This window comes from Fundulus heteroclitus, chromosome 14, assembly GCF_011125445.2.
Source record: "Fundulus heteroclitus isolate FHET01 chromosome 14, MU-UCD_Fhet_4.1, whole genome shotgun sequence".
Taxonomy (NCBI): Eukaryota; Metazoa; Chordata; class Actinopteri; order Cyprinodontiformes; family Fundulidae; genus Fundulus; species Fundulus heteroclitus.
In genome coordinates, this window is record NC_046374.1 from 27,959,166 (window position 1) to 27,972,296 (window position 13,131).

At 43.8% G+C, this 13,131-nt stretch overlaps 1 protein-coding gene across 1 annotated transcript; it reads right to left on the reverse strand.

Moving 5' to 3' along the window:
• Positions 1–4,150: 4,150 nt before the first annotated feature.
• On the reverse strand, positions 4,151–6,355 carry LOC118565741. Its single transcript, XM_036146663.1, has 2 exons — positions 4,458–6,355; positions 4,151–4,220 (listed from the first exon to the last, which is right to left on the reverse strand). Exon 1 carries the CDS (start codon positions 6,326–6,328, stop codon positions 4,817–4,819), a length of 1,512 nt encoding a protein of 503 aa, XP_036002556.1. The 5' UTR covers positions 6,329–6,355; the 3' UTR covers positions 4,151–4,220; positions 4,458–4,816.
• Between the last annotated feature and the right edge of the window lie 6,776 nt (positions 6,356–13,131).

The window sequence follows — 13,131 nt, forward strand, 5'->3', positions numbered from 1 at the left end:
TGGTCACTAGGCAGTTCCTATGAATGAATTGAGGAACTAAAGCATCTTAGCTCTGGACGAATGCTTAGGGTGATTGTCTTGCAGTCCCAGTCTCAAATCTTTTCTACCCCTATTTAGCTCAGTCTATCTTTCCATCATCATTGACTAGCTTCTGTGTCCCTGTTAAAAAGAATCACCTCCACAACATAACACTCCCATCACATTTCACCACAGTCGGTGTTTTTCAGGGTGCATTCTTTTGCAGAAAGGCCAAAATGTTTCAGTTTTAGTCTCAGCTGACCAGAGCAGCTTCTTCCACATGTTCTCTGTGTCTGCTTCATGGCTTGTGGACAACCTCAAACAGGATTTCTCATGCTTTTATTTCAACAAGGACGTTCCTCTTGCTGGTGTCACCATGTTATTAAAGTGATGAGCTCAGAATCTTGGAGGCAGGGAAGCCTCCTTGCTATCTCCCTAAATATTCCCTCACCTTCACACAAGCCTTCAGTCAGGACTCCAATTGGGACAATCCGGAGCATTATCATTACTTCCAGTCAAAAACATGTTGTAAAATTAAGAATTATATCAAACCTAAATCTGCCAGAGGTAGGAATAATGGGACAGCGGTGATATTAGTAAACCTGGAGGTTTGTTTTGCAAAACTGATCAAAAGACAAGATAGAAACTGTTCTGGGAAGCTCCCAAAAGCCTGAGATCAACATTTAGGGAGCATCATTACTGGTTGTGTTCTTCATGGCACAACAACCTGCTGTATTCTCCATGTGTTTGGGTAAAAGTGCAGGTCTGGCTAAGAACTATCAAACTCTTGTGGTAGAAGGTGTTGTAATTTTATTAAATAACACTTTAAAGTGTTTGACCATTTTAAAGGTAGTTAGAATGAAACATGAGGGTGGAGCCATCATGCTCTGCCATCAATTTCTTCAATGGTTTTGGTGTTCAAACGTTCGCCTCCATGAAGTTTGCTCAGTAAAGCAGAAAACTGATGAGTGAACTCCGGCTCTTTTCTTTTGCAAACTTGATGTCGTTCCACGGTGCGACAGCTGATTCAGAAATATTCCTCTGAACCGGTTTATCTGGGTGGGAAAGTTAGGAATTTCTCACCAACTACACATTAAAGGGTGTCATATTCTGGGTTTTGTTTTGTTTTGTTTTAATCAGTTAGGCCTCTCTCCTGCCTCAGTTTTTGGTTTCTGTCTTGTTTGGATTCTTTTATTGTTTGTGTACGGTTGTAGTTTTCCTGTCATGAGTTTTAGTCTTAGTGGTTTCTATTCTGTACCTTGTCTTGGTTCTTATCCTAGTATTAGTTCTAGTTTGCATTATATGCTTGTGTTCTGTTCAGTCCTTCTTAGCTTCACTTCCCTTCCTTTGATTAGTTCCACCTGTTTTCTCTAATTAGGTTTCTACTCTGTTCACCTGCTCAGTCCCCTATTTATTCCTGCTTCACTCCTTTGTTCAGTGCCAGGTTGCCTTGTTGAGTATGGGCGAGTCTCCTCTTGCAAGTTTCTGTTCATTGATTTGCTTTTGGATTTTTGACCCCTTGGGTCCGTTCTTCGTACGTTGCTTAAAACATCCAAGATCAAATGACACATCCAAGATGATTTCATCCGGCTAATCATGATCCGGCTAATTGGGTTCTTCGAACACACCTGTTGTTTACGATTAGTACGGCTGGATTGAGTTATCTGAGACAACTGCGCGTTCATGCGTTTGTTTAAAAGGGGAAATGTATCGATAGTAGAAACAATGATCAGCAGCGCTGCTATTGGCTGTTCAGCATGGCCAAAGAACGCCCACAGTTTTTCTCCCAAGCAGAACACAAGCTTTTAATGGAAGGTTATGCCGAATTTGAGTCATTAATTAAAACACCTAAAAATCAGTTAAAGCCAGGAGAGAGGGCTGGCAAAAAGCAGCAGACAAATTAAATGTATAAATACTGTCCATGGTAGATGTTTCTATCACTTTCTACAGTATGAATTTTTGCATTTTAATAATATCATATTTACTTTGTTCTTTTATGTCAGAGCCTCCACGGGTCCCACTAGAACATTAGAACAAGCAAAAGTGAAGTACAAGCATATTCTACAAAATGGTAGCCTTTAATTATTATACTTTATTTTAAAAAGGCACTTGTTATGTCAAGAGATCCAAATTTCAGTGTCATTCCTTAGACACGGGAAGTAAAGGACACGTGCAAACTGGGAATTTTAACAAAAAAAAAAAATCTTTATCCTTAAAATTTATTCTCATAAAATAAAATTTTCCTTTTCCAAGTCATCCACAGTTTACACGGTAAAACTGTATTGCTCCGTGGCTAGATAATCCATCCATAGTTTTTTCTAATACAGTATACGGCTCGACAGGAAGCAAGCCTTTCAAAGTAAACTAAACTTCACAATAAAATGGCCCGAACAAATCTTCTTACTGAATAGGATAAAAATAAAAAGCAAACCATCATACAAATAACTTAAATATTTTAGATGTATGGCTCCAACACTACTTTTTCCTCTTAAAAAGCCACTGTTAAATGATGTTTGTCTGTTTATAACAGCCACCAAGAAAAATCTCTCTACAATTACACTGTCGCGCAGCGCTAAAGGATCCTGTCTATTGTGCAATACGCGATTAATTCGAAAAACTCTGCAAAATATTCTTGTCCCTTCCGCAACAGGTTGCTGTCGTAAAAATGGACATGGCTATGGCAGACTTCCCTATCTCCTCCGCTTATACAGCCGTGATCTAATATTGTTTACATGAAATAAGCCTGCTCTGGAGCAGGCTCAAGCTGGCGCACATGTTGCTATGACAACAAGTGCAGGATGTCTTTCGAAGAACCAAACGATCCAAGATCATGCCAAATCGTCAACAATCAAATCCTGCTAACTGAGTTAGCGACGTACGAAGAACGGACCCCTTGTCTCCAGAGATCATCTGAGCCATCCTGTTTTTGTCTGTTCCTGCCCTGCCCTGCCTGCCCAACTGGACTGTTTGTTTCTCTGCCGTTTTTGGTTCAACAGGCTTTTTGGATTTTGTTTTTGATTTCTGTTATTAAAGTTTTTTCTTTTTAAAGAAACCTCTGCTGGTCTGGCTGAATTCTGGGTCCGCTTCCTCTGATCATTACAAAGGGAACTTATCATACGGCATTTTTTGTAGGATTCTAGGGGACGGGGAAATTAACAATTGGTTTTTTTTTTTTTTTTTTTTTTTTTTTTTTTTTTTTTTGAAGGAGGGGGAAAAAAGAGGAAAAAAAACAATTGAATATTTTTGACTTATCCATATGTAGCTTTGGCAACCTTCAGCTTAGACTACAAAATCGCTCTGAGAAAAGACATGGCGGATTTGCGAGACTGGGAAATTGGAAGTCCATGATCTTGTGGACAGATTGATAATGTCTAGCACATTATCAATCAGGGACTGCTCCATTTGACTCCCCAGAGCTCTCTGAGCTGATTGGGTGAAGTGACACCTAGTGCCCGCCTACCAACTGTTGGTTTTAGCCAATCACAGTATCAAATTAAAACATAAGCAGCAGCTGTTATGAGAACCCCCCCTCCCCCTATGTTTTTAAACAATTGTTTAAAAACAGAGAAAACTGAACAGCTTGTAAAATATAAATATAGAATATAAAGATATCTGTGCAGCATCTGGAAAGATTTTTATGTTAATCTTTTGCACTCCAAGTACACAATATAATGTATTTACAAGTTAAAATGGATCTTGCATGGTATATACCCTTTAATATCCAAATCAGCTTAAACGTATAAAGAAATTGCTCTTGTGTTCTCGTGTGCTGATTTTTGCCTCATTTCTACTTAATTGTTTGTATTTAACCTGCAAATACGTAGTTTATAACAAAATTCCTTCTGTGTGCCCCAAACATGCAGGCCAAGTACCACTAGTGGCGTTTTAGCCACCAGTTTGAGAACCTTGGATTGGACGATTCTCAGAATATAGATTTTAAATCAGTTCAGTTTATTTATATCGCACAAATTCACAACACATCGTCTCAAGGCGACATTCCCAAACTAGTCAGTTCAATCGATTCATACAGACAGATTTCAGAATATAGACTTTAAATCAGTTCAGTTTATTTATATCGCACACATTCACAACAATTATTAGTTCCATTATTACCTCCAACTCCATTGCTTATGTTACCGGCCTCAGACCTAGGGGAAATCTGGGCCGGCACAAGCGATACACAGGCAGGATGCGCTGTGGATCTGTGAATGATGAGGAACGGACACTATATTCTCTTTTACATGCACATCGGTACATCCCGTGTGCTCTCTGTAATCCAGCCGTTAAAGAACTAACGGTAGCCGTTATTCGACTCGGCAAAACAAAACAGATATTTATCAGAACTCGGATCAAGTTCTCTCAAAATGTTAATATAATGTAACAGACAGTTCACATTACTTTCATCTTTAAGAATGTTTAGGAATAGTTACAAATAGTACCTGTGAATGATGAGGAACGGACACGTTAATACGTTGTACCTGGCTCTGCTGGCAGCGGTTTATTATTGATTGCGCATGCGCGGGCAGAGACTACAGAAGTTTCCTCGTTTGTTCATTCACTCACAGTAACGCCCTTTACTGACTAGGTGGTCATCGACATGTGTCAGTTAATGTTAGAAAGTTGTTCTAATCATCATAAAATAAAATAATCTTTTCAAAAATGGGGGTGTCTGTTTTAGTAAAACATTAATTCTAGACCCACTATACTCTCCCCCACTTCAAGAGATGTCTCCGGACATCTAGAACTACACCAACAAGAAATAACCTAGACAGGTAACAGTCTAGGAGAAGCCATCTGTCTAATGAGTCCACACAGTCGGAGTAGGGTAGTAGTCTGTTCCGAGTAAGATGGGGTACGGAGTCATGGGGTAAGGAACAAACGAGAACATAGCATTAACTCCGTGTCCCCAGGGCTGGTATGATGGTTGCCCAAATTGGTCATAAGTGAATCTCTCTCTGGGTTGAACCCTGCGGGTGGACCTCCTTAAGAGCTCTCCACCTTGTGACTCTCTATCAGGCTCAACCATCCCCTCTGGCATTCCTTGACCTGTATCATCTGCTCGATCAACTGTTCCAGTTTGTTCATGGACATTCTCAGCAGACGGTATGTCATCCTGTAGTTGTGCTGGTGCCGATGCCGGTACGACAATGGGAGCATATTCCATTTGCTGATACTCAGCACCTGAAGCTGATGCACGTCTTGGAGGTTGGAATTCTTGTGCCCCTACTCTGAGATTGCTGAATGTATCAGATGGAGGCTTCTGATGTCTGATTGTTCTCCTTGTGTACACAGGCAGCCGTCGGGGATTGTACACATATCCCTCCTCGTCAACAGAACCATCAGAATCTTGCTCATCTACTTCTCTGCTGTTCGTCTGTTTGGGTCTCTGCTGTATTTGTTGCCGTGGTGCATGACAAGATTGCTCATCTTGTTCGAATGGCAAGTCATTAACAGATAAGAGAAGGTTACGATGGAGTACACGGGTAGTTTGGTCACCCTTTTCAGCTTGAACTTTGTACACAGGGCTCTCCCCCATCCTTTCAATAACTCTGTGCACTGTCTTCTCCCAGTAAGCACGGAGTTTGCCAGGGCCACCTCTCTCTGAGAGGTTCCTGATAAGCACGCGGTCTCCTGGCTGAAGTGCAATTCCTTTAACACCACGGTCGTAGTATTTTTTTCCTTTAGCTGAACTGTTACGACTATTCTCTGAGGCTATCCTGTAAGCCTCTTGCATTCGAGTAGCCCATTTCTGTGCATATTCCTCGCGACTTGGCACTTCTTCCTCTGTCCCCAGGTCAAAGACTAAGTCGATGGGCAGGCGTGGGGCTCTTCCATAGAGGAGAAAGAATGGTGAATAGCCGGTGGCTTCATGTTTCGTACAATTGTACGCATGGACTATATGGGGCAAATAATCTTTCCACTCAGTTTTCCTTTCCTCTTGGAGAGTGCGCAGCATCTGTAACAGCGTTCTATTCAGCCGTTCGACCGGATTCCCCTGCGGGTGGTATGGGGTAGTACGAGAGTGAGCAATGCCAGACAGCTGTTGGAGCCGCTGGAATAGATTATTCTCAAACTCCCGTCCCTGGTCATGGTGCAAAATCTGAGGGTAAGAGAAACGGGGAATAAAATCACTGAAGATTTTCTCAGCTGCTGTCTTGCCTGACTTGTTCTTAGTTGGGTACGCTTGCGCGAAGCGTGTAAAATGATCGACCAAGACTAATACATACTCAAATCCTCCCTTACTTGGCTCCAGATGAAGATAATCAATAGAAACGAGCTCAAATGGAGCACTAGTTGTAATTGACCCCATAGGCGCTTTTTCTGGGACAGTGGGTTTTTTTTGCTTAATGCTGGAGCACCGGCGAATGACATGGTCTTCTATTTCCCGCTGCATGAATGGCCAATAGAACCTTTGTCTTGCTAGGTGGATGACTTTGTCAGCTCCGACATGTCCCATGTCATCATGCAGGTGTTTGAGCACGGTTGCCTTTAGCTTACTTGGGAGAACGAGCTGTTTCCATTTTCCTGTCTGTCTGTACAGAATTCCTTTGTCAAGTTTGAGTTTGGTCCATTCATGTACAAGTCTCCTTGTCTCTTGTCCCATCCGTCTTTTATCTTTACCATTGGGGTTCCATCCACTCCTCTTCAGTGTCATCACCTCATTGATCGATTCATCCTCCATTTGAGCAACTCGGATGTCTTCTGGGGTGATGATGGGGACTGTCACAGAGGGGTCGTCTTCATCACCAGAATTGAGATGAAGTGCTGCCATCCATGGCACATCCTTCTCAGCAACAGCCTTGCTCCCCTGCCATATAGTGGAAACAACTTCAGGGGGCAGGGTTTCAGTGTACTCTGATACATGACCCTTCAGCTGTACTGGATAACGTGACAAGGTGTCGGCGTCAGCGTTCGCCTTGCCTGGCCTGTATTTTATGGTGAAGTGAAAGTCTGCCAACTCACCCACCCAGCGATGTCCAACCGCATTGAGCTTGGCTGTACTTATGACATAAGTAAGGGGGTTATTATCTGTATACACGGTGAATGTAGGTGCATAATAAAGATAATCCCGAAACCTGTCACAGATTGCCCACTTCAAGGCCAAAAACTCAAGTTTGCCAGAATGGAGGTGGTAATTTTTTTCAGCTGGTGTAAGTGTTCTGGATCCGTAAGCAATCACACGAAGTTTGCCTCCCTGCTGCTGGTAGAGCACAGCACCCAGCCCTTCATTGGATGCATCAGTGTTCAGTACAAAGGGCAAATTATAGTCGGGGTAGGCCAAAACAGGTGGATTGGTTAGCATGTCCACAAGGCGAGTAACAACAGCAGTGTGTTCATAAGTCCACTGGACAGGTGTATTGGAGAGGAGCGGCCCAGGCTTCAACACCGTTTGTTTAGCTGGGGTACTTTTACCTTTAACAGGTTTTTTGCTTGGCTGTCTGGTACCCTCTATGAGTTGAAACAGAGGTCGTGCAATTCTTGAGAAGTCTTGTATGAACGATCTATAATAGCTAAGGAAGCCTAACAGACCCCTGACTTCCCCCACATTCTTCGGTTCTCTCTCTTTAAGTTGTAACACTGCTTCCAGGTCTTTAGGATCTATCTGGATGCCTTCACTTGTCACTAGGCGCCCAATGTATCGCACTTGTCGTCTGAACAGCTCGCATTTCTTTGGGCGTAGCTTAATGCCATGTTCCTGTAGCCGACGGAGCACCCGCCTCAAGTCCTCCACGTGGTCATTGAATGATTTGGAAAAACAAAGTACATCATCCAGATAAGGGGAGCAGCATTCGTCCCTCATACCATCAAGTACACCCTCCATACATCTTTGAAAAGCCGCCGGGGCGTTGGTAAGGCCAAAGGGGAGGCGAAGCCACTCATATAATCCCCAAGGGGTACTGAAGGCGGTCAGATGCCTGGAACTCTCATCGACAAAACCCTGGTGATAAGCACTGCCCTGGTCGAGTATGGAGAACCAGGAGTAGCCCCCCAGGTTGTCCAGCAGGTCTTGAATGCGCGGGAGCGGATGACGGTCTGGAACAGTTTTTAGATTTAACGCCCTATAGTCGACACACAGACGTAGGCTCTTATCTTTTTTTCGTACGCAGACCACGGGGGATGAGTACGGTGAGGTGGACTTTCTTATCCAGCCATGGTCAAGTAATTTCTGCACATATTCTTTTACTTCTCCATACAGGGGTTTTGGGATCGCATTATAGCGCTTTTGGACAGGTGTCTCATCATTAAGCTGGATTTTGAGTTTCAAATTTGGGATGCAACCGATGTCAGCATCATCCTTGGCAAAGACATCTGATTCCTCATATAACATCTCTCTGGCAATGTTTTGTTCATCCTCTTCGAGATGTGACAAGTCAATAGGTGGATGCCATTTTTCTCTAATCAGAGCAGTGCAGGTTTGAGCAGTGAAACTGGTTGTCTGCTTCGGGTTGCTGGGAGAATGGGTAATTGGTTTTACCTCACTAATTCCCTCCATTGTGCCCAATATGGTTCTCTGTGGCAGATAGATGTCATGTTTGGTGAAGTTCTGAAGGGGGATTTTTGCAATTTTTGATGAGCCTGAGGGGACATCGACTAAAGTAGGAAGGGGGTCTAAACCCTCAGGACAGTTGTTCTCTAGGCTGGGCTCAAATAGCATTGTTCCACCCTGTGGCCATGCTCTGACTCTGCACCTCACCTCACAGATTTGACCAGCAGGGATTGTTAGTCCTTTCTTTCCGACTCGCACAGGGCAAGGGGAAGGTGTTTCATCAGGGGACAATATCTGGAGGATGGAGATCAGAGTTTCCACTGTTTGTTCACTGAGACTCATGGCTTCCTTCAGTATGGCAGTAATATCTACCTGTTCTTTGTTTTCCTTGATCATCTCTGCAATGACATTGCTACCTAAAAGGGGACCATTAACACAACTCTGACTTATTAGTATGGGTACTTGAATGTCAATGTGTCCATGGCTCTTACTGCGTATCTGTAAGTCAACATAAGCCCATCCATCGAAAGGAACCGTGGTGCCATTAGCTGCAGATACTTCAAGCGGTTGGTCTGGGAATAGGGATGAGAGTGGCTGTATATTAACAGTGGGTAGTGCTTCCTCTATCCATGCTCTCCCCACCATGGTCACCTGAGCCCCTGAGTCAAGCAGCATTTGGAGTGGGACTCCATTCATTGCACATGAGACCATACATCGCTTGCCAATTAATTGTGCTACCCGATTTCTAGATGTGGGCTGGGACAGCAGTGTAGTTGAGTCTACTGGGTTTATGGTTTCAACTGAGTTAACCTGTGCTGGAGGCTTGTTACTGGCAACGGTCACAGGCAGCCTCATTCCTGTGACCTCCTCTCGTTTACCGACACCTTTCTCTGCAGACATCCAACTGCTCTATGACCTTCTTGGCCACAAACAAAACAGTGTGGGCAGCTCCTAATGTTCTTTTGCACACACTCCTGACATCTGCCTCTGTTCTCAGCTGATATCTGGAATCGATTTGAGGGCCGGGTGAAGGGGGTACAAGGGCTCCCATTGGTCACCGGCTCTAAAGGTTTGACAACGCGGGCAACTTGTTGAGCGATCAAGTTCACCTGTGCAGTCAGTTCTAGAATAGCAGTGCGGTTAGCCTGTAATTCAGTATCAACAGCGGTTGGTTTAGTCTGGTCAGTTTGAGCCGCATTTACAGACACTGGTCGGGTTTTAGTCATTGTACCAAGGCGTTTCAACCTATCCGTCTCCTCACTAGTGGACTTAGTGATCTGTTCTAAGAGAAGGTCATCAGTAACCTGTAAGTTTGTGAGGAAAGGTTTCAGGTCACATCTTACATGGCTATTTTTCTCATTTAACCCTTGGTAAAGAGTGTGAAGAAATGTGCCTTGGACAAGTTTTTTATCATAACAAAAATCTGCACCTGGCTGTTGTGACTCAAAAATAATCCTCTGTTTTAGACCCATGATACGATAAAAGAATTGCTGTGGGCCCTCTTTGTCTTGCTGTCTAGCGGTACTAAGCTCTTGAAAAAGTTCGGTCCCGTTTTTGTCTCTAATATGAGAGCGGAGAAACCTTTTTAACTCACTCATAGTAAGATCATCTTTGCTAGTCAACATCTCCCTGAACGTACCAGGTTTAGTTATCTTAAACACAGTGCGAATAACTTCTGTCTCACTAAACCCTTCCAGTAAACCTTGATCCATCTGTTTACAGAGGCTGCTGTAGGACACTTCAGACCCGGTGTCAGAAATCTGACCACCATGAATCTTAAACTCTCTACGTGGAAACAGAGCAGCTACATCAGTGAGTTTTACAACCTGCTCACCAACACTGGAAGACAGGCTGGCACGGTCAGGAAGGGCGACAAATGCGCTGTTGGTGGTGGACTTAGCTGGCGATGTGGTGGAAAGGTTCCTGGCAGGTCCATTATTTTCTCTGGCTGTGGTCGGTTGAGGGCTGGGAAAGTCTCTTTCTTCAGATGATGACAGCAGGTGGTAGCCCATGGATGCAGTAGTCGAACTGATCCGTCGACGAGTGTCTGTATCCTCCTGCTGGGGGGGTGCAGCCTCACTGACTTCTTTCGCTCCCCCGACTGTATCTTCTTCATTCGTGTCTTGTAACAGGTGATCGAGCATGTCGTCAAGGTGAAGAATCTGAGACATGCCTTCATCTTCCATGCCGCTTAGCTTCTCGCTTCTTAAGAAATCGTCAATCAAATCAAACAGTTCTGGTTCACTCAGTGCCATAAGGCCCTCAGCGTCCGGCCCCGATCCGTCATCAATTGCACTGGCGATGACCTGTAGTTGGCTGCTACTCAATGCAAGCAGTCTCTTTCGGATTTTGAAAACCAGCATCCTTCGAGGGGTTGTGGTAGCCATCTTTAACCTCTGTAGCCTCTACTCTCTGGATGACGCACAGCACTGCAGCCTTCCTGAAGCTTTGGACACAGGTCTTCTCTGTAGCAGTTCCCACTCTCCCAACTAGGTGGCGCTGGTGATCCGGGACGAGCCCCCAATTGTTACCGGCCTCAGACCTAGGGGAAATCTGGGCCGGCACAAGCGATACACAGGCAGGATGCGCTGTGGATCTGTGAATGATGAGGAACGGACACTATATTCTCTTTTACATGCACATCGGTACATCCCGTGTGCTCTCTGTAATCCAGCCGTTAAAGAACTAACGGTAGCCGTTATTCGACTCGGCAAAACAAAACAGATATTTATCAGAACTCGGATCAAGTTCTCTCAAAATGTTAATATAATGTAACAGACAGTTCACATTACTTTCATCTTTAAGAATGTTTAGGAATAGTTACAAATAGTACCTGTGAATGATGAGGAACGGACACGTTAATACGTTGTACCTGGCTCTGCTGGCAGCGGTTTATTATTGATTGCGCATGCGCGGGCAGAGACTACAGAAGTTTCCTCGTTTGTTCATTCACTCACAGTAACGCCCTTTACTGACTAGGTGGTCATCGACATGTGTCAGTTAATGTTAGAAAGTTGTTCTAATCATCATAAAATAAAATAATCTTTTCAAAAATGGGGGTGTCTGTTTTAGTAAAACATTAATTCTAGACCCACTATACTTAGAACTTCATCTTTCTTGCGTGTGCCAGTAGCCCATGAAATTTAGGTAATTTACACGGGACATACCAAATTGGTTTTGCCCATTTTACCCACTGTGGACACAATCTTTGTAGATCACCAGCAACACACCCACTGATTGCACACGCAGCTCAGCCGATGTCCCCCTCAAGGAAGTTGTCATAGCTAAACAGAACAACAGGTCAGGTGTAGCTACTATGAAGACAAAAAACTGAGAAAATATAAAGTTAAAAGTTGAAATACAGGTAATGCAAAATTGGAGAGTAGTAGGAGAATTCAGCAGAGTGAGAAAAATAGGCACTGATGTCCTCCAGTAGCCTAAGCCTATAGCAGCATAACTATAGAGATAGCTCAGGGTAACATGAGCCAGTCTAACTATAAGCTTTGTCAAAAAGGAAAGTTTTAAGATTAGTCTTAAAAGTAGACAGGGTGTCTGCCTCATGGACCAAAACTGGGATAAAACTGATAACTAAAGGATCTGCCTCCCATTCTACTTTTAGAGACTCTAGGAGCCACCAGCAGACCTGCAGTCTGAGAGCGAAGTGCTCTGTTAGGAACATATGGGGTAATCAGAGCTCTGATATATGATGGAGCTTGATTATTAAAACGTAAAATATATCTATTTCAGGAAGCATATTAGCTTGGAACTCAAAACAGAAACCAAACAAGTGAACGAGTGACAGATCAACAGGTGTAATTTTCCCTCTTGGGAATTTCTACAGCAAAATCCCAAGAGAATAAAACTGAAACTGCTCATCATGATTACTGGAAACAGTTTGAAGGGTTTAAGAGGGTAAACATTTCCGTTATGTGCTGATTACGCAATCAGCTCCTCCGCTGGAACACAGCAGAACCGCATCACGGTGCAGCAGGTACATGTTTACTTTGGACGTTTGTCTGCTTCAAGGATTTGTCGACATGTGCTGCCAGTTGGGGCTGTTGGCTCTCTGTTTGACAGCTCGTCTCTGCAGGGAAATCCCATGGAAATGCCACGCCTCGCACATACCAGAATACCTGCCAGTTTGCCAACAGACGGAGCAGCCTTGCCTGGAAATATTTGTACAAGCTCAAGCATGCAGAGGCAGAAGCACACGCCAACGGCGAAAATGAGAATTTAAAATTGTATTAATTTTTGCACATTTTGTTCCCCACGTTCCGTCCTGTTTTAGGGCAACCTTGACCCACTTTCCAGCCCATTTTATCTCCAAACTCTTGACCTCTTACTCTGTTCAAATTGATATTTAAAGTGACCTGAGACGGACGTTTCCTCATCAGTTCTCATTTCTCCCCAGAAGAAGCCGCTCTGGTTCACTTACAGGAAAGTGAAACTGGTTAAAAAAGCTAAATGAGATTTTTTTTTTTACCTTTCATTTTGTCACTCCTTAAACCTTCATAAGCGGTTTTGCCCCAGGCCCTTACATACGCAGGTGAAACTGCTGCTGTCACTTCCTACAGATTTCAGCGAACGCGCTTCTTTGAACGTGATGATCGACGTTTACCTAAAGC

Coding starts and splice junctions, on each gene's coding strand:
- LOC118565741 (XM_036146663.1), bottom strand. CDS start 6,328: ATGGGGTCAATTACAACTAGTGCTCCATTTGAGCTCGTTTCTATTGAT.